Source organism: Alosa pseudoharengus, unplaced genomic scaffold (assembly GCF_046254945.1).
Source record: "Alosa pseudoharengus isolate Yale_2024_CS ecotype anadromous, Long Island Sound unplaced genomic scaffold, YU_APseudo_1.1 YU_APseudo_1.1_scf_1, whole genome shotgun sequence".
Classification (NCBI taxonomy): Eukaryota; Metazoa; Chordata; class Actinopteri; order Clupeiformes; family Clupeidae; genus Alosa; species Alosa pseudoharengus.
In genome coordinates, this window is record NW_027468564.1 from 35741603 (window position 1) to 35766782 (window position 25180).

At 42.5% G+C, this 25180-nt stretch overlaps 1 protein-coding gene across 1 annotated transcript in view; it reads left to right on the top strand.

The window, feature by feature from the left end:
- Window positions 1-1299: 1299 nt before the first annotated feature.
- The window catches only part of meis1a (Meis homeobox 1 a), a 49118-nt gene continuing 25237 nt past the window's right edge, over window positions 1300-25180 (top strand). The window contains exons 1-8 of the mRNA XM_076288262.1: window positions 1300-1788; window positions 2943-3166; window positions 3797-3938; window positions 4191-4241; window positions 4750-4800; window positions 5075-5221; window positions 10898-11009; window positions 17619-17764. Of these exons, the coding sequence (XP_076144377.1) occupies window positions 1777-1788; window positions 2943-3166; window positions 3797-3938; window positions 4191-4241; window positions 4750-4800; window positions 5075-5221; window positions 10898-11009; window positions 17619-17764 (885 nt within the window). The 5' untranslated portion in view covers window positions 1300-1776. The remainder of the gene's footprint in view (window positions 1789-2942; window positions 3167-3796; window positions 3939-4190; window positions 4242-4749; window positions 4801-5074; window positions 5222-10897; window positions 11010-17618; window positions 17765-25180) is intronic.

Consider the following 25180-nt stretch of genomic DNA (forward strand, 5'->3'; position numbering starts at 1 on the left):
GCGTAATTTGTAGAACTGGTAGCTGCAGAACAAAGAGAAATACTTGAAGAGCAGGCTTCATTGTAGATGGACAATATTAACAGACTTTCAGAAGACAAGCCGAGGAAATGGTGCTTTTTTTGACACCCTCGGCTTTCATGGAAATCTAGGCGAGGTAGTTTATAGCTATAATGTACTATCTACACGTTGCTGACTTCTTCGCCAACTTGGTGGAATCGCAGTTTTCAAGTTTTAGTAAAAACAACTACAATCTCCATATTTTCAACAATCTTCAGCACACACACACACACACACACACACACACACACACACACACACACACACAGAGAGAGAGAGAGAGAGAGAGAGAGAGAGAAAGAGAGAGAGCGCATATGAATGGTCTTCGTGATTAATTGGAGAGCTGCATTTTGACAGACTTAAACACTGAGTTTGAGCTATTTTAAGTAGTAAAAGAGGAACCGCACAGATACACGCCTAATGTATCTCCTGTTCATCTAAACAGTAAATATCTTTTTCAGATGAAATACAGAGGACAGATTACACATTAGCTCTACTGACTATCGATCGAGCTCATGGTTGTATCTCGGGAGACTTAAACCGTCACATATTAGTTTTGATAAGAGCGATAGAGCGCAACTGTAGGCTAATAGCGTACAAACAGGACTTTTCGTCTGTGATACGACGTTTTCCACACCTTATTGATGATAGGCTATCTGTACCAGAATATCATATAGGCCACGAGTAGGCTGACTGCACCCTATGTTGTGGCTGTCTATCTGACAACAGAAAAGGCGCAGCAGAAAGAGGAGGAACGTGCGCAATCATGTTTGGGAATCATGTTTGGAAATCTATTTTAATGGCAGATCCGACAACGTAGCAATAATAATTAGTCAAATTGGCCTAATTTGTCTTATCCAATACTAATGCGGGCATTATTTTGGGGATGACCCCACAATGATAAAAAAGACGGTGTTCTAAAACCTGTTTTCTTACCTCTTCTCGTGATAATGAAGGATGAGAAAACATACAACCTGATGCTATACGTTTGTTGTCATGATAGCCAGATTACTTACGTTTTTTCCAGTCACTCTCTGTTGTCCCAATTAGGCTACAGGCAACGCCGACACAGCGCACGCGCTTGCGCGCCTCGTGGTACAAACAAACTCGGACTCGCACACCCAAGGCTTCCAATCCAGACACGCATTCGACTGAGCACGCTGTCGACCGCTGTGCCTTTAAGAAGTCAGCTCTATCCCCCTACCCACCCCTCCTTTCCACCTTCCACCCTTTAGATCTCATGTACACGATATTGCATCAAGAAAACAATCCAGGAGTTGAGAAGGAGCCAAGACGCGATGGGGATGTGGATATGAGGCGTCCCTTTATTAAAATGTCTATGCTCACTTGGACGCCAGCACGGGGCCAAAAAGCATCAATTATCCAGCTTGGCTATTGACCGACTTAACATTACACCTGGAGCGGCGTCGAAAGAGAGCTAGCTGTTTGCGGGGCATTTCCAACGTTGTCCAGACGTTAACGCAGAAGAATTCGCCGTGTTGTCCATCACATCTCGACTGTTGAAATATCGTCTAATGCTTCGGTGCCGCCGTTGTTGACACAGGCGGTTTGGAATATAGCCTCCCATTTTTAGGAATAGCGAGGGGGTGGCATCGCAATGTCGTGTCTGAAGTTTTGTGTTGATGGTTTCCCCTGAACCCTCGCCCCTTAAGGATAATTTTTGGATTCGGAGGAAGAACGGAGCGGGTGACCGGGGCCATGGCACAACGGGTGGGTACACCACGAGAACTTTCAGTCCCACGAAAATATTTTGTTAAAATGCAAACGTGGCCGTTGACAGAACGCATCGTAACTCCCGCTTTTACGATTCTGCACACACTAATTGCGCGTAGATTGTTGTGAAAAACACTACACGGCTCTCCCTATTTCATGGCTCTCCATATATCATGGATCATATACAGTAGGGTAGACCTGTATTCACATTTTGATGATATTGATTTAATTTCACATAATTGATTGAAAATCATTTCAGTTCGTTACCAATAATCTATTCCTAATACATTCCATTTCCATTTCAAAAGTGTCCGTTAAAGCTTTAGATGTAGCCTAGGTTAGGGGCCTGCTAGTTTTCACAGTAGTGTTTTTAATTGATAATTAGACTATAATAATAAATTGGTCCTACATGACCCCAGTTTAACACCAGTAGTTTAATAGAACTAGCACAGAATATGCAAGACATATTTAACTGTTTTGGATACCATCAATGTTGTTGTCAGTTTAATTAACATGAACGTGTGCAACAATCTCTCCAAATAATTTCCTTTAAGAAAAATGCTGACTGAAAATAGTGTGGCGACTTGTAGCAGTTATTTCTGATACTTTTAAATGCCATTGTCCTTGGATATCTTCTTCATCATAACCACAAAAGATTAACAGATCCACTTGTTTAAATAAGCGGAAAGCGATACATAGCCCGCAGCAGGCTACCGATTCTAAACACCCCGAACAGGGTAGCCTATACAGCAATATGCGTTGGCATTGTTCTTCATCAGTACTAGATGCTATTTTGTTGGGATTTGGTCGATTATACTATAGTAAAAAAAATTTTTTACATCCAGTATTTAAATATGACATGAAAGTAGAGCCCATATGTATATCTTACACTTGAAAACTTTTTCTTCGTATTGCTGAATACAGGCCTAGAAAGTGTGGTTGACCTATATGGTGAATAAACTGAAAAACTATATTTTATTCGATTAATACAACAGACATAATTATACCGATTGCTCCCTATTTGCCTTCTATTTGCTCTTAATAACGTGTGGTTTGATTTTAAATTATCTATATAGGCTACAGACTTGAAGGAAACTATTCACCATGGCCAAATTAATATATCTATTTGTTCTTGTTTAATTAATTTTTAGTATGAAGATCTGCATCACTACGGTATGGACGTGGTTGGGATTCCCTCTTCAATGTACCAGGACCCTCACACGGCTAGAGCCCTGCATGCAGCTCACGCGAACCACCACGGCTCTCAGATCCATGCGCACCCGTACCCGCACGGGCCACATGCAACAACCGGGCAGCACAGTATGGGCTCCCCGGTTAACGACGCTTTAAAACGAGACAAAGATGCCATTTATGGGTAGGTTTACGGAGCCCACAGGTATAGCGCGAGCCATGGGACTCTTAAAAATCCTACAATGTCACACATTTACGTTGTTTGTTCTAAGTTATGTTTTTGTTATTTCTCCCGAGTTTCCACACCTCTTCCAAGTTTTAGGAAAGTTTTGCAGCAGGAAACCCTTGTTGCTTTGTTGAAAGCTACAGTGCAGAAATTAAACCAGCTGCAACACCTTAATTAATCCTTGTATTTCATATAAGTCTATATTTCACCTTGAACATAGCCCAAGGTTTTGTAATAACCTGATTTCAAAACTTTATTAGTTGTGATAGAATGTTGCAACATCCCCGCATAGTTTGCGCTCAAATTAGAGTGCTTCAGATGGTTCAAATGCGAAGAGGCTAAATAAGTTAAATGTCCCTGTCAACATTTCTCTGTTTAGAGGCAGAGGTATCTTCGGCATAGAGATGTACTTGCTTAACATGTCTGAGGCCTAGGAGTTTGGCAAACGGTGTCATCACGCAGCTAGTTCATTCTCGACTTGATAGGCTACATCACCACCGGTTGGGTTGATCTCAGTTTTTTTTCTTTGTGAACTTTTAGCTGAAGTTGTTTTGTCTCTCTAAACGTCCTACGTTTTACCCCGCACAGACATCCTCTTTTCCCCCTTCTTGCACTGGTCTTCGAGAAATGTGAATTAGCTACTTGTACGCCGAGGGAGAGCGGCGTTGCAGGGGGAGACGTCTGCTCGTCGGAGTCCTTCAATGAAGACATTACAGTGTTCGCCAAGCAGGTTTGATATTAAAAAAACAAAATTGATTAATATTATTGACAAGTCGTTCCTACGTTGTTTATTTTATTTTATTGTTTTATCTATTTTGTAAATCATATCTTGGTAATGCTGCACTAACCTATTTATTCAGGTTAGACGGAAAAGGTTGTTGAATTGTCTCTTATTTGGGGATATGGCGTTGGACGAAGCCTTAATGACGAATGACAAAGACTACATATTATTGTATGTTTTTTTGTTGCGTTTTCTCTATAGATTCGATCCGAAAAGCCCTATTTCTCCTCTAATCCAGAACTGGATAACTTGGTGAGAAACTATTTCTTAGGCTAGGCTACTCCATGGTTTTGCAGTTTCATCGAAGTGAGCAACAGGTTGTTTGTCTTAGGACTGTGAATGTTCAGCTCTACCAGATAGGCCCAGTAAAGTGCCTTAAAAGTCAATCTGATCATGGCGTAATTACTGCAGTAGCCTATTCAATTGCGACAGAGGGCCTATAATTAGACTGTAATTACGGAATAATGTTACAGCCAGTAGCCCAATAATAAAGCCATCAATGCCAGAAATAAACAAATAAAAATAGGTGGACGAATCTGAAAAGAACCACCAAGTCACCCTAGGAATGCCTGTCTTTAAGATGTCAAGATTGCGTTTAAAATGGGCTGTAAGCTAAGCCTATATTGGTTTAAACCGGCAATTTAAATTGATTTACCAAGATATATATATATATTTGCAATTTGACCTAATTGTGTAGACTATGTTATGGCACATGTTATTCTCAGTGCAAACTTTTTATTATTACTATTCTTTTCCTCAGATGATTCAAGCCATACAAGTATTACGATTTCACTTGTTGGAACTAGAGAAGGTAAACGTATACAACTGCATGAATCAAATTGGTGTTCCTTAAGACTTGTTGTTGAGTTGTTGAAGAGTAATTAGTCGGTGAAATGCATGGTGAAATCATTCTAATACATTTTGGTTGAATACTTTACATTCAATTATAACACTTTACTCACCAATAACTTTTTAGAGTCGTACACAATAGACTTCAGTAATTTGTTTGGCGTCATTGCATGCTCAGAAGTTTTTTTAAAAGTCAACTCTGCGTTTTGTGGCGTTTTGTTGATTGGTGCATATAGGTACACGAGCTTTGTGACAATTTCTGTCACCGCTATATCAGTTGCCTGAAAGGAAAAATGCCAATTGACTTGGTCATCGACGATCGCGATGGAGATTCTAAGTCGGACAGCGAGGATTTCTCGAGAACCCCTGGCAATGTTGGTCAGGTAAGCCAAATAACAAGTTCTTGTCTTTCCGCGGTCTTCAGTCTGTTTTTAAGTCGTGCACTGTGTTTTATTTAATGAAAGACGCATTTTTGGCTGGCTGACGACTTGGAAAGTATTGCGTATTGGAGGGTAATCTTGTTTCAGTAAGTGATAAAAAATATTTTTAAAGAAGTGTTAGCAGGTGGATTTTTGTAAGGTAAATGGAACGATAGAGGCGCTTTGAACTTGAGTAGCTAGTGAAACACTCAGGCGTAACATTTTTAACTGACAGACCAAGGTGTTAACGGAAGAAAAAAAAGAAAAAGCATTGTACCGATGTGTCTGTCCTCTCTTTCCTTGGAGGCAAGTCAAATGTGAAAACTCTCAATGGCAAGTAGGCTACCTTTCATTATTCGCTGTAAATGGCGTTCCTTACTTCAGGACGCGGCCTCATTAGCCTAGTGGCCGTTTGGAGTAGTTGTATGATCGGTGTTTCGAAGTGCTGTCGCCGTCCCCCGGATGACCTGTTAAAAACCAGTTAACCCCTTAAATCCTACGTATCTTCACGGATTACGGGCTTTTAAGCGGCGTGAACTTATCTCAAATACCCAAGGTGTGTTCTCCACCTCTCTTGTTCCCTTGCTATTCATGTCGTATCGGTAACGCGGTTTAGAGTGTCCGCCGGAGTTGTAAAGTTGGCCTAGTTGGGCCACACAACACCTTTGAGCCCCACTATTCGCTTTCAGATTTCTGTAGGCCCTCACGTGTTGGCCAAGAAAACAGCATATACATATAGTGTGTGTGTGTGTGTGTGTGTGTGTGTGTGTGTGTGTGTGTGTGTGCGCGTGTGAGAGAGAAAGCATGTATGTGCATGTATCTTTGAATCTTTAAGGAGAGTTGCGTGGGAAAGAGGGCCGTTATGTCTATGTGTCCATATGAGTGAGTGTGTTTGTGTGTGCGTGCACGCATGTATGTGCATGTGCAATGCATGTGTACACATTGGATATGTATTTGAATGTGTGTTTATGTGTGGCCATAGGCAAATGTGTCGATAAACACACACACACACACACACACAAAGAAAACACATTTTCCTCCCCCAAAAAATCCGCCCCCCTCTTGAATAAAAACTCTACTACCCTCTTCACCCCCCCTTCCTCGTCCACTGTGACCCATGCAGACCTCAGAGTCAGTGATCTCCGGCAGCATCTCGCTGCGCTGTGCACCCTGAGGTGTCACGTCTCTCTTCCCTTTGTGTTGTGACCCTAAGAGAGCAGTGAGCGGTGTGTGTGGCATGTGCTGTGTGTGTGTGTGTGTGTGTGTGTGTGTGTGTGTGTGAGAGTGTTTGTGTGTGTGTGTGTGTGTGTGGTGACTCCTCTTCCCCTCGCCTACTAATTGTGTTCTGTGGGGCCAAGGTCACTCGATAGTCCCTTTTTTGGTCTAGAGGTGTTTTAGTCTGTCTCTTTTAGTTGAAGAGGAGAAAGGGCAAATATTGGAAACTAGTGCTATGTACCCTCCTTGCCTGTCTTCCTGTCTTGTGTGTATGTGTGGGTTAGAGTGTGTTTCTGTCCTTGTATGTGTGTATTAATGTGTGTGTCTACCCTGTGTGTGTGTGTGTGTGTGTGTGTGTGTGTGTGTGTGTGTGTGTGTGTGTGTGTGTATGTGTGTGTGTGTGGTGTGTGAGAGAGAGAGGGAGGCTACTCACCTCAGGTCCTCGCCTACTAATCCTCCTACTAATGGTGGTCTCTGAGGTTGAGATAACTGTGTGTAGACTTGTGGCCCGTAACTTCTGTGTGTGTGTGTGTGTGTGTGGGGGGGGGGGGGGGGTTCTGTGGTGGTAACTTAAGGGTTTTAAAGAGAAAAGGGAAAGAGATACATAACTACAGTCTCTTTTATGTTATTGTTTGATGCAGGTTTCTGTCTGTGTCTTCAGTGGGGCTTAAGGAGTCTCTTTCGGAATAGGTATCCTTATAGACCATTTCAGTCTGTTCCTAGAGGCTTTTTGGTTGCAACGCTCAAAACCAACACAGATATTTTGAAATGAAAATGAATCTGACTTTAGCATAACGCTCTATAAAAAGTTGACTCTAAAATGTTTTTTGTTTCGTTTGTTTGTTTGTATGTCCCCAAGTTACCATTAGCTCAGTGATGTTTTCTGTGCCACAGGAAATGGCTTAGGAACGCACCTGTTTGCTTATGCAGTTGAAAGGGTCTATATGCTGCGTACATATTCATGTATAGACCGTCTTCTGTCTGTGTCTTCAGCGAGCGAGACGCTTTGTCTTTTACCATAAGAGAAGAGAGTAAATGTATTCTGCACTTCTGTTTCCTGCCTCTGTCCTTTGAGCTGGTGTGTGTTCTAATGTGCTGTTGGTCTCTGTGTGTGTGTGTGTGTGTGTGCGTGCGTGCGTGCGTGCGTGCCGTCGTGCGTGTGTGTGTGTGTGTGTGTGTGGAAAGGGAGGGCAGGAGGAGAAAGAGTGAGAGCGAGTCTATATGCAAAAGTTGGTTTAAAGGTCGTCAATATGTGCATGTGTGGGCATGTGATTACTTAGTATACAAGTAAAATAAAAATGTTTGTACATAGACTGGCCGATTCTCTCTCTCTCTCTCTCTCTCTCTCTCTCTCTCTCTTTCTTTCTCTCTGTCCTTGTGTATTTGTGTATGTGTGTGTGTGTAGGCGGACTCTCTTTCTCTCTCTCTCTTGTCTCTGTCCTTGTGTATTCGTGTGTGTGTGTGTGTGTGTCTGTGTGTGTGTGTGTGTGTGTGTGTGTGTGTGTGTGTGTGTGTGTGTGTGTGTGTATGTGTGTGTGAAGGCATCCCTGGGTCCATACGCAAATATCCAAAAAATTTTATAGTTTACTTTGGTGTCAATCGTTGTTTGTCTGTGTGTACTTGTATGTCCCTGAGGTATTATTAGGGCATCATTGTTTATATTTGTGTATTTGTGTGCAGGGCTGTAGCTAACGATGATTTTCATAGTCGATTAATTTGTCGATAATTTTCTCAATTTATCGCTTAGTTGTTTGATTGATAAAATATCAGAAAATGGTGAAACATTTTTTATCAGTGCCTCTGAAGGCCCAAGATTATGTCCGTAAAATGCCTTGTTTTGTCCACACGTCAAAGATATTAAGTTTATTGTCAGAGGAGTAAGTAAAGATGAAAAAACATTTAAGAAAAAATCTGAGAATATTTAGGTATGTTCCTTGATAAATGACAGAAACCGATGAGCCAATTGCCAAAATAGTTGGCGATTAATATAATAACTCACAACTAATCGATTAATTGTTGTAGCCCTATTTTTGTGTCTTCATTTCTTCTCACTACTGCAACCAAAGTTCTCTGTGTCTGTTTGCAATTACACTCACGGCAATATGTGTTTAAGTATATGTATAACAGACTTCCTGTTATTGTGGTGCATGTTTGTGTATTTACCGGAGTACATGCACTGAAAAGCTAAAGTTAGTCCATCTGCAAACGAATCCATGGGAAAAAAAGAACAGAGATTTCAAATAGCAATATTCTTGTCACTCAGGTGAACTGTAAAAAGAAAAACATTACCACACTCAACATAACCCAGCCTAGCCACCCTGTTACATATAATAAACTTGACACTACACGTTGACATAACTTAACTCAGTAAAGCAGTACGATGATTGGGTTATGTCTGAGAGCGCTGATGTTTTTGTAGTGTATTTGTTTCCATGGTTTTCGAGACAGCCACCAGCTGTGTGCTGTGTGCTGTTCTCTACAGTTCTATTTGCTGCTATATACCGTATGTATTTCAGCCACAACGCGCCCAAAACATACATGTTTCTAACGCTCCAGCTATTATTGTGGCCATGTTCATGTGGTTAAAGTGGGATTTGGCAGGTGGGGGAACCCTAAAATCCAGTGTCGGTGCAACGGGGGAAAATGACTCACCGTTGGACAACATATTGAGTATCGTGGTGTAGCAATAATTTTTGGACAAGAATTGCTAAGCTTCTTGGTCACCTCTGTACACGCAAAAAATTAACTCACCATTTAATTTAACAATATCATCGCGCTATATCGTTGGTATGAAAGAATATGTATTATTAATTTATCTGAGGTGGTGGAACTGCGTTCCTCCCCGGTCCCCCCCCCCCACTTTAACCCCTGGTTGTGGCCATGTTCATGTACACTGTGCACAACATACACTGTGTACATTTAGAATAAACTCACAGTTTCTATATTGTCTTTGTACTGGTGGATAGCATGAAATATAATAGACTGCATTTCGTTGTCTCTGTACTTGTACTCTGCACAATGACAATAAAGTTGAATCTAATCTAATCTAATCTAATTTAATCTAAATTACCCAATCAGCAGTCACTTGAATAATGATAATAAAAATAGATAACAACATTCAAGGCGTATACATTTGTTTATGTGTACTTCAAATATGTAACATTTTAGTTGAGGTGAGCTATGTGTTTTTTGGCGTTTTCTAAGAGCCCCACAACTCCAGCCTCGACTTGGGCCTCATCAACAGCCACATGAACAATAATAAAAATAGATAATTAACAAAGATAATAAAATATATATAATAAATAGATCATACAAATATTCAAGGAGTATACATTTGTTTATGTATACTTTAAATGTATGTAATACTTTCGTTGTGGTAGTGAGTTATGTGTCTCTGCCGTTTCCTAAGATCTCCACAACCCCAGCGGGGACTTGGCCCTGATCTGGTGCCGCTCCGGCCCGGTCTGAACAGAACCAGATCCGAACCCAAGTCTGAATCTCCTCCATACCCAGCTGGCCCCAGCACCACCCTCACCACCCTCCACCCCCTTGCATATGCGCATGTGTTGTAGATTACTCCCTGACTCCATGCTTCTGGTATGCAGCGACACGCATCATATATTATCCTCTCCTCCTCCTCCTCCTCCTCCTCCACCACTCCTCTGGCAGACTCTGTGTGTGGAACCCGAACAAACGAACGAACGACTCATCCCTGAGTCTTAGAGAGAGAGAGAGAGAGAGAGAGAGATAGAGAGAGTCTAAATACAGAAACAGGTCTATGAGGGCAGGGGGTCTCCCTGTGGTGTAGTAAAACTAAGATCATTGTGAGATGATATAGACTGTATCAGTTGGAATAATCCTTTTGTGTTTGGGACTGGACTGTGTTTGGGGGAAAAAAGACTATCCTGAGCTCTATATCAGAACCATCCAAATCGCTATGCTAAGTACGCTACGTTGAAGGCTTCTTTGGTGGTTAGCGTTGTAGCACCTGTGAGCTAAGATCGTTGTGAGATGACACAGACTGTATCAGTCGGAATAGTTCCTTTTGTTTGGGGGAAGAAACCATGCAAGCTTGTCAGAATGTTTGACATTGTGCATAAACCTCTGAGTTGAAGGGTTCTCTGGCTTATAGCAGCGGTTAGTTGTGCAGTCATAATGACTTTTGTTACTAAATCTGATACAGTCTCTAATTTGTTCTCTGTTTTGTGTTTTGCAGTTAAGTTCATTTCATTGTACTCGCATAGCTGCTGACAAAACTTTAAGGGAATTGTTGTTGAAAAAAAAAAAAAACACTGTCTTTGGGTGCATTAAAAATCAGTTTCTGGGCATTGCTTTTCTTGATATGATAACTTCATTGTCAGACATTTCTCTCTTTCTCTCACTCTCTCTCTCTCCCTCTCTCTTTCTCTTTCTCTCTCTCTGTAGATGGCATGGGCCAGAGAGCAGGAGGACTGTGGGTCAGTGCGTTCCTCTGGGACCCCTGGACCCTGCAGCGGGGGACAAGCCTCCCATAGTGGAGACAACAGCAGCGAACAAGGTGCATTCTCTCTCTCTCTCTCTCTCTCTCTCTCTATCTATCTATCTATCTATCTGTAGATGCAACTTTCTATCTATCTATCTATCTATCTATCTATTTATCAATCTGTCTATCTATCTATCTACAGTATCTATCTATCTATCTATCTATCTATCTATCTATCTACAGTATCTATCTATCTATCTATCTATCTATCTGTCTATCTATATCTATCTATCTATATATCTATCTATCTATCTATCTATCTATCTATCCATCTATCTATCAATCTGTCTATCTATCTATCTACAGTATCTATCTATCTATCTATCTATCTATCTACAGTATATATCTATCTATCTATCTATCTATCTATCTATAGACCTATTGTGCTGTTGGAATTATTACTATTGATCAGTCAAAATGCTTGATTAGTCAATGTGCTTCTGACTGCATTAGTGTGTGTATATGTGTCAGGGTTTCCGTTGTCCGGTAATTACCGGACATTGGCCGGAAAAAAAATGAAATGTCCGACAAAAAGAAATCTCTCCGGTCAAATTGTCAGATTGAAATTGGCTAATAATCCCACGGCCGCTCCAAGACACTGTCATTCTCCGTGTACACTGGACATGCAAAGTGTTCTTTACCCAAAGCATAGGCTACAGTAGGCCTACAGTAGGGCCTCCTCGACGATTACTGGTCCGCGGATAATTTCTGGCACAATTAAACGGTATCATTGAACCGCGGCCGAAAGAAAAGAAAAAAAAACTAAACATTTCCCAGAATAGGAAACATTTCTTAATTTATTGTTATCAAATACAGAGGCATAGCATTAGGGTGTAGTGGTGTGAGCGCTCATTCTTGTGTGTGCGCATCTGTATAAGTTACAGTTTTTCTCAGATCAGAATGAAAATTCTCATAACTATTAGTTCAACCTCCACAACATTTAGTCATTTGTGCACATCATAGTAGCAATTTCTCCTTCCTCTGAACAAATTGCAAATACTTTTGGACATGTATCAGTTGCTTTCATACAATTCTCTGCTGTTTTTTAACATTATCATTTGCTTATGTCATGTCAGTCAAAATTAACTATACTTATGAATGCTGAATAGTCGTTCCCAATAAAACTAATAGTCTTCATTTCATTGCTTGAGTCAAAATTGTTGAACTAGTTATTAAATTCTGTCACAGTGCTGTAGAATTGCAAAGAGCATACAGTAAAAATGTACGCATTCAGTGTCTTGTACTCACTTACTCACCTAACTACAGCAATGTGTAACTTTACTGTAGTTTTCAAATGGCTGTACAAGTACTGTATAGTGCTGTCTTGAGCATGTTCAGGTAGTGTCACCGAGTTCTGACCTTTTTTTGCATTGGAAAACACTGAGAGAACTGTCATAATGAAAACATGACAAAGCCATTTGACTATCTTGTTCATAAACGATGGTGTCAAGACTTCTCATTTTGATGACACTGACAGTTTCATTGACATGAATACCTGCTTTTGAGGAATGGACTATCCATTTTGAGCAAGTGACGTGCTTTTGCAGGTCATCCACTAAGTTTTGCAGTTTGCACTAATTGTTTTGAGAATTGCACTAACTTCTGTGCAAATGTTAATAGTGATGTGAGAAAAGCACCAAAGCGACTGAGAAAACTGTAAACAGTCACCACTGGAGATAACGTGGGTAGCAGCAATAACAAACAACGTAGCCTTTTTAAAACAACGAACGAAGCGGACTCTTGCTGTTCATGAAAAGATACTGGCTAGATCTTGTTAGGCATGTTTAAGTTGGGCTAATGAACATGTTGCATTCTATACAGCCTGATTATGTCATTCTTTAAGCTACATAGCCTGTCTCCAGTTTTCCTAAATTTGACTAATTAAGAAGGGATAATAGGATATTTGACCGGCATATCATCAAAATGTCAGGAAAACGAAACCTCTGCCGGTCACTTTGACCGGCACCATTTTTGTGTGTGTGTGTGTGTGTGTGTGTGTGTGTACATGTGTGTATGTTTGTGAGTCTGCGTGTGTATGTAAGTGTATAAGTGTGTGTGTTTGTGTGGTAGAGTGCTCCACCACAGTATATTTGTGCAGACTTCTGAGGCATTGGTTTTGCATTGCCCTGTCATTCAGCGTGGACGAGGCTCTCTCTGTCAGGCGGGTATCAGCCATTAAAAGGGCCATTTGGAGAGCTGCTCCCCTGCCAAGTCAAACAAGCCCAGAGCATTTTTGTCATCTTCAGCATACGTTTACGACTTAGCGCCGCCACGGATGGACTCCATCAGGGGAAGCTCTGTGTGTGTGCGTGTGTGTGTGTGTGTGTGTGTGTGTGTGTGTGTTCGTGTTTGTGTGTGTGTGTGTGTGTGTGTGTGTGTGTGTGTGTGTGTGTGTGTGTGTGTGTGTGTGTGTGTGTGTATCTGTGTGTGTGTGTGTGTGTGTTTTCTTTTTGCATATACACATCTACAAGACATGATGGTTCCAACCTGATGAAGTGTGTTGGAACCATAGACTGTATAGTCTATAGTTGGAACCACATGCCTAATATGTCCTAATCAATTTACAGTAAAATATATTACATTTTATATTCATATATTATGTCACAGTTTTTTTCAGTTACTTTAGTGCATTTCTTGATTCATCATTAACATTTGCACAGCAGTTAGTGCATTTCCTAAAACAATTAGTGCAAAATGCGTAGTGGATTACCTGCTCAAAATGCTTTGTTTATGTCTCAAAAGCAAATATTTATGCCAATGCAACTGTCTATGCAATCAAAATGACAAGTCCTTACGCCATTGTTTAGGCAAACTGCTTCTTCTTGTTTTCAATATGACAGTTTACAGTATAATATACAGTAAGTATTTTCTAATGAACAATACACAAGACACACCTATTTTGTATATGGCTTAGCTTTTTCAAAACTACAAAGTCACACATTATTGTGTGTAGAGGGGTTGATTGCAAGAGAGTGGATATGTTTGTGAACAGTTTTGAGAATTTCAATTCTGATCTGAGAAAAACTGTAATATGTTGTTATTCATATTTTGTAGGCATGTATAATTCTACTAACAGTGAGATCAGCTTAGTCAAAGCTGCTGGAATACTGATGCTGTGTTTCATTCATGTCATTCAATGGGGCAGCCGTGGCCTACTGGTTAGCACTTCGGACTTGTAACCGGAGAGTTGCCAGTTTGAACCCCGACCAGTAGGCACGGCTGAAGTGCCCTTGAGCAAGGCACCTAACCCCTCACTGCTCCCCGAGTGCCGCTGTTGTTGCAGGAAGCTAACTGCGCCGGGATTAGTGTGTGCTTCACCTCACTGTGTGTTCACTGTGTGCTGAGTGTGTTTGACTAATTCACGGATTGGGATAAATGCAGAGACCAAATTTCCCTCACGGGATCAAAAGAGTATATATACTATATATAATGTTGACTGTGACAGAGAAATGTCTCTTTTCTTCACTTCTGTTCTCCACTCCTCTCTCCTCTTTCTCCTCCTCCCCTCCTCTCTCCTCTCTCCCCTTCCCTCCTCTCCTCTCCTCTCCTCTCCTATCTCATCTCCTCTCTCTTCTCCTCTCCTCTCTCCTCCTCCCTTCCCTCCCCTCCTATCTCCTCTCCTCTCCTCTCCTATCTCTTCTCTTCTCTCCTTTCTCCTCTCCTCTCTCCTCTCTCCTCTCCTCTCTCCTCTCCTCTCTCTTCTCCTCTCCTCTCCTCTCTCCTCTCCCCTCCTCTCTCCTCTCTCCTCTCCTCTCCTCTCCTCTCTCCTCCTCTCTCCTCTCTCCCCTCCCCTCCTCTCTCATCTTCCTCTCCTCTCCTCTCCTCTCCTCTTTCCTCTCCTCTCCTCTCTCTTCTCCCCTCCTCTTCTCTCTCCTCTCTCCTCTCCTCTCCTCTCTCTCCTCTCCTCTCCTCTCCTCTTTCCTCTCCTCTCCTTTCTCTTCTCCTCTCCTCTCCTCTCTCCTCTCTCCTCTCTCCTCTCCCCTCATCTCAGTGCTGGCCCTGGCCAGCCTGCAGCTGTGTGTGCGATGAGAGAGCGGGCCAGCAGTGAGCGGACTCATGAGTTATGGCTCGTGAGAAATGGGAGGCCAGCCACTTGCCACTAAACTGTGTGGGGTTGGGTGGAGAGGGGAGTAGAGGGAAGACAAAAATTCTGATAGAGAGAGAGAGAGAGAAGGAGGGAGAGGGAGTAAAATTCCTACTAACAGTAAGATTACGTCACTAGTAGCAACACAAACCAACAGTTTCATCAAAAACAAATAGTTTCCAGTGAGGGATACATTTTCTCAAATGAAAACGGTTGATTCTCTCAAATGTGTGTGTGTGTGTGCATGTGTAGGTGTGTGTGTGTGTGTGTGCATGTGTGTGTGTGTGTGTGTATGTGTGTGTGTGCAACACGTGAGCCCCCCCCCCCCCGAAAAAAAAAAAAAACAGAGGAATATGAAATTTGAAACTTTACAGAGAAATAAAAAAGGAATTACTGTCTTCAGCAACGATTCTCTAATGAGAATGAGTGAAAAAATATGTGTGACAGAGGCGAGAGAGAGAGAGAGAGAGAGAGAGAGAGAGAGAGAGAGAGAGAAAGAAGAACTGAGTGAGAAGAATAGAAAGAGGCAAAGAAAATGAGAAGAGATGGAGGACTGGAGGAGGGAGAGAGAGAATGAGGAAAAAAGAGAAAAGGGGGAAGGAGTGGGAGGAAAGAGGAGAAGCAAGACAAAGTGTGAAGCCAGAAGAAAAAAGGAGAGAGAGAAATGGAGAGAGAGTGAAGAAAAGAACAAATGAAAGAGCAAGAGGTTGGAGGGAATGGGAAAGAGAGAGAGAGTGGTAGAGAGAGAGAGAGGTAGAGAGAGAGAGAGGTAGAGAGAGAGAGAGTGGTAGAGAGAGAGAGAAGTAGAGAGAAAGAGAGGTAGAGAGAGAGGTAGAGAGAGAGGTAGAGAGAGAGAGGTAGAAAGAGAGAGTGGGAGAGAGAGTGGGAGAGAGAGAGGTGGAGAGAGAGGTAGAGAGAGAGAGGTAGAGAGAGAGAGGTAGAGAGAGAGAGGTAGAGTGGGTAGCTGTGGGGTGTGTGCCCTCACCCCGGTCCTAATGAGGCTGTGAGTGGGTTTAAGGAGCTCACCGTCATTTTTATGATTATTTCCACCCCTTTAGACTCACCCTATGACTCAACACACACACACACACACACACACACACACACACACACACACACACACACACACACACACACACAGGCGCACACAGGCACACACACAGGCACAACCACACACACACACACACACACACACACACACACACACACTTACAAGCAAGCACACTAATAAAACCTCCACCAACCTGAGTTGAAAACTAAGTCTAGTGTATGCGTAAGTGTGTGTGTGTGTGCGAGTGCATGTGAATATTCAGATTCCAGGGCTGGAGACCAAGTGATACAAGATGACGGCAACAGAGCAAACAAGCTCTACAACCCCAGCTCTGCAAAAGTTGCCCTGTGGGGAAAAAATAAATAAACGTAAATACGTACATAAATGTTTAATTAAAAGTGAAATCTTGGAGCTCAGAGCCAACCGGCGTTCCTCATTCCCTGAATCCACGTGGCTATGCAAATACATTGCCACTGTAAAAACAACCTGAGGAACACAGCATCCATTAAAGAGCAGACTGCCAGCTAACGGCTAATGTAGGGGGGCTGGATGCAGGCAGGGGGATGATGAGTGTTAACCAATGACTGTATATATACAGTGTATATATATACATGTATATGTGTGTATATATATATATATATATGGTCTCTTCACAAAATATGAAATATGTGTGTGTGTGTGTGTGTGTGTGTGTGTGTGTGTGTGTGTGTGTGTGTGTGTGTGTGTGAAAGTGAGAGTGAGAATACTGTATATTAACTTCCTGTTTGCTGTTATACTGCAAAACAATAATATTAAATATGTAATTATACACATTAATATTACATTTATAAATATATTACTGTAGTAAATTAAATACTGTAAAATAAAATTGTGTATTTAATATGTAGGCACTCCTATCCTCCTAGTACTAGTATTAACAGATGCAGTGGTCTCCTCTGCACTGTAGCTTAAATGTTATTCTGTTGCTGTAGCTCTGTAGCCTAAATGTTAAAATGCTTAAAAGTTAATAGCTTAAAAGTCGCTTTGGATAAACGCGTCTGCCAAATGAATAAATCTATGTCTGTAAGAAACGTATTAACTAATTACCTTCTTGGGGCAAACAGAGGACGGGCGCTCGAGAGTTTGGAGCTCTGAAGTCACAGAAACCGCGCCAGCCATGATCACCCAGGCCTGAGGCGAAAGCTGTCTCTCTTTTTGGCAGAAAAAAGAAAAAGAAAAATCCTCTGCTCAGTCAGACATTTTAATTGGCCTGCCCCTCTGCCAGCCGACCACCACTCCAGAAAAAATATCGGTCAGGAACGAGCCCCGCTGTCCATTTGTTTATTTAAACAGTCGTTGAACGACTGCGAGGATGTGAGAAGCTGTCACATTATAATACTGTTTCTATGACTCAGGGAACGTCTGAGATAACTCCCTCTAAATGCTAATAGCTAGCAGAGGATGCCGTTTATACTAACAGTCTGTGCTGTCTGTTTCTGTTTTTGAACAGGCGATTGTCTGGACAACAGCGTGGCGTCCCCCAGCACCGGGGACGATGACGACCTTGACCGGGACAGGAGGAATAACAAGAAACGAGGCATCTTCCCCAAGGTGGCCACCAACATCATGAGAGCCTGGCTTTTCCAGCACCTAACGGTGAGTTCAGACAGTGTTGTTGTAGTGTCACCATGGCATCTGTTCCTAAGTAACACTGGACCACAAATTATCTCGTTCAGTTATCGACCTAATATACAGTATGTATACTGTATATGGTCGTCTTTCTTGTACTCCAAACCACAGTATTTACGATAATCCCAGTGATATGTGATATTTTCACATGGTCAAGAAACAGCCAATAACTCCATGCAACACATTGAATAGCAGTAGAAATGAGATGAAGTTCATTCAGTTCTATCAACAAGGACATTTCTGTATGTTAAAGGTAGTCTTTGAGTAAATGAAAACATACTGAACTTCATAGAGAAACATTTTGGATTGATTGATGCATCATACTAGCTTGGTGACTGTGCATTTTGACCATTCCTATGAGAAACACTTCAAGTTCGTATTTAATCTTCTAATACACATAAAAAAAACATATTCGCTAGAGGGGGGTGGATTACCTCTCGATTTGCATATATAATGTAATATAAGTTGATGGAAATATATTTGTATATTATATATTATTCACATATATTCACATTCACATATTTCCGTAAATGTTGCCCTGACAACTTTACGTTTTGATCCTCAGCTGATCTCTTCCCTTGATAAGGAGAATATCCATTTGTAATTTGCATAATATATAGGAAAAGGCTTATATAGTTATATATTGGTAAAAGTCTATATAGTTATATTGGTAAAGGCGCCTATATAGTTATAGGTGAAGGCGCCTATATAGTTATATATTGGTAAAGGCGCCTACTGTATAGTTATAAAGGTAAAGGCTTATATTGGCAAAGGCGCTTATTATTAAATAGGTAAAGGCCTATATAGTTATATTGGTAAAGGCCTATATAGTTAATTAGGTAAAGGTCTATATAGTTATATATTGGTAAAGGCCTATATAGTTATATTGGTAAAGGTCCATATAGTTATATAGGTAAATGTCTATATAGTTATATATTGGTAAAGGTCTATATTGTATAGGTTAAGGCGCCTATATAGTTATATGGTAAAAGCCTATATAGTTATATAGGTTAAGGCACCTATATAGTATTGGTAAAGGTCTATATAGTTCTATATTGGTAAAAGGCTATATAGTTATATATAGGTTAAGGCGCCTATATAGTTATATAGGTAAAGGTTTATATAGTTATATATTGGTAAAGGTCTATATAGTTCTATATTGGTAAAAGCCTGTATAGTTATATATAGGTTAAGGCCCTTTTCCTGTTTTTTCCCCTCTATTTTCAGTGTAGCAAAGCAGCACATTAGTGTCCTTCCCACGTACAGAACATTCCTTTAGATGAAAGCACTACTGATGACTGTGGAAGTACAGCAGTTCAAAGTTGGTCTTCACAATGTCACAAAAATCCATTAAGATGCATTCCGGAATCAAACTAGTTATTCTAAGCTTTAATGGGCGTTTGCTAGTAATTTAGCGTGATTGGACAAAGGCGTCTGGTTCGTGTCATACATGCAAATGACTCCTGGGTCTCATTGTGATGTCTGGTGGACACAGTACTGTGTGTCATTCTGATTGGCTTCTACAGGGAGTGGAGGAGGGAGATGGATTGTAGGCACAAACTGATTGGCTGTTGGACAGATTTGTGGGATGTGTATGTCTGCTCTGATTGGACTATTGGATACAGTGTGGGTGTATTGAAAAGTACCATTTGAAAAGCTGATGACTTGTTTGTGGTAAACAAATGACACCCTTGCTGATGATGACAGATCACCCATTAGAAAGCGCCACCCCCTTCTACCACAGTCAGCCAATCATGACAATGTGTGAGTCTAGTTTGTCTGCTACAAAAGTTTCCCCCTCAATAAAATAACTTTTTTTGTTGTTGTTTTTATTGAGGGGGTGAGGGGGTGTGAGGGGGTGTGTTTGACTTTCCCTTGAGATTTTTGTGTGTTGCAAATGTGCCCTGTGCTCTTTTCCTGAAATGAGAAATATGAAAAACTGGCACACTCTCCGCCGAAACCTGGCCTGGCACAGTCTGGCGGTAAAGTCAGTAGGGACGCGGTGCGGCGCGGCACGGCGCCCGTACCCACCCACGCCCTGGTGGCAGGCTGATCACACAGAACCCCAGGGCCCCAGACGGGCAGCCGGAGCCAAACTCTGAGCTGGACCTGGGCACAGACCAGAGACTTTTATCTACTGTATGTGTGTGTGTGTGTGTGTGTGTGTGTGTGGGACGGTGTGTGTGTGGGACGTTGTGTGGGACGGTGTGTGTGTGTGTGTGTGGGACAGTGTGCGTGTGTGTGTGTGGAATGGTGTGTGTGTGGAACGGTGTGTGTGTGTGTGTGTGTGTGACGGTGTGTGTCTGTGTGTATGGGTAGTTGAGCTCTACTTGGACAGGGAGCCGTGCATAACCAGAAGGGTTTTATCCAAATATTGTGTATATTGCGTATTTTGCGGTGTGTGTGTGTGTATGTGTTACTGGCAGAGTTTGCCCTCATTATATGCATCATTTCAAGCAAGGTTTAGCGAGTGAGTGAATGGTAGTGTGTGTGTGTGTGTGTGTGTGTGTGTGTGTGTGTGTGTGTGTGTGTGTGTGTGTGCATGTATGACTACATTAATGTGTGTGTGAGTGTGTGTGTGTGTGCGTATGTGTCGTGTGTCTGTGTTGTGTGTGGGTATGTGTGTGTGCATAATACTACATTAGTGTGTGTGTGTGTGTGTGTGTGTGTGTGTGTGTGTGTGTGCGCGTGCGCGCGTATGTGTGTTGTGTATGTGTATGTATCACTACATTAGTGTGTGTGTGTATGTGTGTGTGTGTGTGTGTGTGTGTGTGTGTGTGTGTGTGAAAACATCACTACTTTTGCAATGTGTAATTCATTGTCCCAGTACCGGACTAAAGGCCACTTTACGCCAAAGAGTCACAACGAGATAAACTGCGACATCCTAGAAACCAGGAACTTGCTGCAACACATATTCTACAAAAACTGGGGATTCACACCAACTTCGCAACAACTTCGCAACGACTAGCAACGACTCGCAACACTAACGTTTCAATAGCAACACATGTGTTACACTACTCTTTGTAGCAGCAAAGTTAACCGACTAGCTGATAAGTCAACAGTAAGTAAATGTGTGTTTGGATTTGTAACTGTATTAACATACCCTGATTGAGAGACAACACATCACAAGCGCTAAAAAGATAAAAAGCACATAATCATGTATTGAGTGAACAAACAAACAAACAAATAAACAAGTGAGTAACTACTGAGTAACTACTGAGTAACTACTGGTGTCTAGTGAATTACTCTGTTGAGCCCAATTCACACCAAAGATTTGCAAGACAAAACCGTTTCAGAAAAGAGTTGCGGCGGTGTGAATTATGTCGCACGTCGTTGCAGGCCGTAGTGAGACATTCACCATGTCTAGTCACAGTTGCAAGGTTTTAGAATGTTGCAGCAAGTTGCTGGTTTATAGAATGCTGCAGCTCATCTCGTTGCAAATATCTTTGGTGTGAATAGGCCTTTAAACCGTGCAACTGTGATTTGACCTGTTGAATGCTTTGCAACGGCTTGCAACAGCTGGCCACAACGCGCAGCGTTTTAATTCAAACCGCTGCAACTTGTCTCTGCAACGGTTTTGTCTAGTCGCAAAATCTTTGGTGGGAATTGGGCTCAACAGAGTAGCTCACTAGAGTCTAGTGCTTTGGTGGGAATTGGGCAGATTAGCTCACTAGAGTCTAGTGCTTTGGTGGGAATTGGGCTCAACAGAGTAGCTCACTAGAGTCTAGTGCTTTGTTTATTTGTTTCAGCAATATAGGCGCGCTCACTCAAACACTTAATAAAGTATTTTGGGTGCGAGTTAAAAATGTCAGTCTTAAAGTGGAGGAAACCGCACGTGTATCTCTCTTGTGTAGTGTACTTTTAAAAGGATTTATTGCACCATGCCCTTGACTACAAATGCGTTTCGGCGTCAAGCCGTCGTCTTGTTTATTTGTTTGTTTGTTTGTTTACCCAATACATCATTATGTGCTTTTCTCTCCTGTTGTTTGTTTTTCCCTCTCTGTTTTCCTGTTGTGTGTCTTTCACACCAACCCCCTCTATTGTATGATCCACGGTCTCTCTCTCTCTCTCTCTCTCTCTTTGTTTGAGTGCCCTCTGTCATTTATTCTTTCTTCTTTCCCGACTTTTTTCTTTGTAGTTCGCTCTTTCTTTCAGTTTGTTTGTTTTACGTTTTATGTTTTTTTTTTCGACTCTCTCTCCCTCTCCCTCTCTATCTCTCTCACTCCCTCTCTCCCTCTCCCTCTCTCTCTCTCTCTCCCTCTCTCTCTCTCTCCTTCCTTCATGCCCTATTGCGCTCTGCAGAGCAGAAGGGGATCTGGACAGTTTTGCTCTCACACCCTGCCGGTTGCCAGGTTTACGTTTAATTGAACACAAAATGAGCGGGGCAGGAAAGGCCTTTTCCCCACAAAACCACGTTTTGGCTTGTTTCCACATCTCTTTTTTATGTGTGTGTGTGTGTGTGTGTGTGTGTGTGTGTGTGTGTGTGTGTGTGTGTGTGTGTGTGCTTCTAACACGGAGAGTACTGTGTTTCCATGCATGTGTGTGTTTTTGTTATAGCGCCTTACTAGAGTGTACTGTGTATGTGTGTGTTTGAATCAGTGCATTTACATGTTCTACAGATTGCTATTTCTCTCTCTCTCTCACTCTCTCTCCCCCTCTCTCCCCTTCTCTCTCCCTCTCTCACTTACTCCAACTCATATTTAAAGTCAGATGCCGTTATTGACATGTATAGTGTTGCCAGAGCAAGGTGGTTGCCATGGCCTCAGAAGATGGTTGCCATGCGCACTCTGCCTCCGTGGGAGGTTCAGCCAGGGATTGTCAGGGTCGTTACCACGGCGAAGTGGGAGGGCCCTGGCCTCGCGACTCATTTGCACGTAGAGGCACGGCGAACGAGAGGGAGCTGGTGTGGCAGCTTGTAAAACGTTAATCCATAGAACACACACACACGCACACACACACACACACACGCACACACACACACACACACACACACACACACACACGATACACACACACACCGGCACGTTCGCACTATACACTCACACACATGCACGACACACACACACACGACACACACACACACACACTCTCTTTCTCTCTCTCTCTCTCTCTCTCCGTTGGACATACCTATTCTTCTTCCTTCTCTTTCTCCATCTTTCTCTGTCTCCCATTAATCTCTTTCTCTGTTGTCATCTCAACAGCTGCCTCTCTCCTTCACCAGCACTCTCTCTGCATCTCTCTTTCCTTTCACAATTCTCCCATTCAACCCCCTAGACTCCCTCTCTTCCTTCCTCTCTCTCTCTCTCTCTCTCTCTCTCTCTCTTTTCTTTAACAGTTTTCCCATTCAACCCAATAGTGTCTCTATCCTCTCATCTCTTACTCTCTCTCTTTCACTCTCTTTTACAGTCCTTCTATTCAACCTGCTAATGTATCCTACCCTCTCTCTCTCTCCCTCTCTCAATCTCTCTTTCTCTTTCGCTCTCTCTCTCCTTCCTTCCAAATCCCTGTCTGTCGCTGGGAGGCCTGCACTCTGTTATTGTAATTAGGGGTTAATTTGCCAGGCTCTCGTTAGCAGATGTGGGCTGTTTTACAGTGCGCTGCCCGGGAGTCTCTCTCTCTCTCTCTCTCTCTCTCTCTTCACTCCAGCCTCCCTCCCTCCCTCCCTCCCTCCACAGCAGCAGAAACAGGTGTGAGAATGCTCCTTACACAGCCTAAACTCCTCCCAAAGCATGCAAAACACACAGACACACACATACACACATACAGACACACACACACTACTTACAGCCTTACAGACAATGTGTGTGTGTGTGTGTGTGTGTGTGTGTGTGTGTGTGTGTGTGTGTGTGTGTGTGTGTGTGTGAGTGTGTGTGTCTGTGTGTGTGTGGGTGTGTGTCTAATGCAGGGGTGGCTAACCAGTCCAGCATCACACAACTCAAAAGAGCCGCACAACAAAAAAGATGCCCACACTGCAACATCGACTTAGGCCTAGGCTACAGTTTAAATAGGCAGTTGGCAGAAGCTGCTTTTCAGGAATGAGTAGCTAGCAACGAAGATATCTGACACACATCACAAATTCTCTCTCACTGAATGACTTATTAGCATGAGCAATGCTTCAATGTAACAAATGATATGATGCCAATGTGACCGTCGAATGTTCCGTTGAGTGTTCAGTAGCTACATTTTTTAAAAGAAAATACACAAAAAGAAGACGAGTCTGCTTCTCTGACTGACATCTATGTATCCTACCTTTACCTTGTACTTAAAAAGGTCAGTGCCTTTGGGAAATGTTCAGGTTTGAAGCTTTATGCATCAGTTAAACTAGTACCAAACTAGAACACGTTTTTTAATGGTGTTATTTTGGTTACGTTGACATATCAACCAGAAGGGTTATGCTACAAAAAGATAAATCCTCCTTTTGAATGTCCCGTGTTCGTCCTCCTATTTGCGCTTAGCTTCAGGGTTTTCCTGATTGCAACAGTAGCATTACACCTGGCTAAAGAAACAAACGTGTCTGCTTCTTTTTTCCTATCCATAACATGACGTTAAAATTATTTTAATTTAAACATTGCAGCCTAACTATGAGTACTATCGAATTATGAAAAGCATTTTCATTTACCAGAAATATAGGCTATTTCAAAAAATAAAAAACTCTAAGGCCAAGGAGAAGTGGGAACATCAGTTGAGAGAAGGTAAAGAGCCGCATGTGGCTCGCGGGCCGCAGGTTCACCACCCCTGGTCTAATGTGTGTACTCCTTGTGGAAGATGTAATGTATGGCACAGAGGGGGAACATTTCCCTGATGAGCTGCTTTAGTTGTGTTTTCTCCTCTCCAAGGTTCGTTATGTAATGCCCTCTCCGACCAGACTCACTTGCACATCAAACTATCAGAATTAGACCCTCCAGTGCCCACGGTCAGTGCTCTTAGTTGCCCACTGGCAGTGCTCTTAGTTGCCCACGGTCAGTGCTCTTAGTTGCCCACGGTCAGTGCTCTTAGTTGCCCACTGGCAGTGCTCTTAGTGTCGTAGGTCCTCCAGTGCCCACTGTCCAGGGCTCTTAGTGTAGTAGGTCCTCCACTGCCCACTGTCCAGGGCTCTTAGTGTCGTAGGTCCTCCAGTGCCCACTGTCCAGGGCTCTTAGTGTAGTAGGTCCTCCACTGCCCACTGTCCAGTGCTCTTAGTGTAGTAGGTGCTCCACTGCCCACTGTCCAGGGCTCTTAGTGTAGTAGGTCCTCCACTGCCCACTGTCCAGGGCTAAGAGCCACGAGGAAGAGTGTCCGGTGCCCCCCTGAAACACTCCACCTCGGCGCAGAACAATTCATTAAGCTTTAACGCTCAGCCAGTTCAGTTACTGAGGGGATTACATTTACAGTTTGTATGGTACA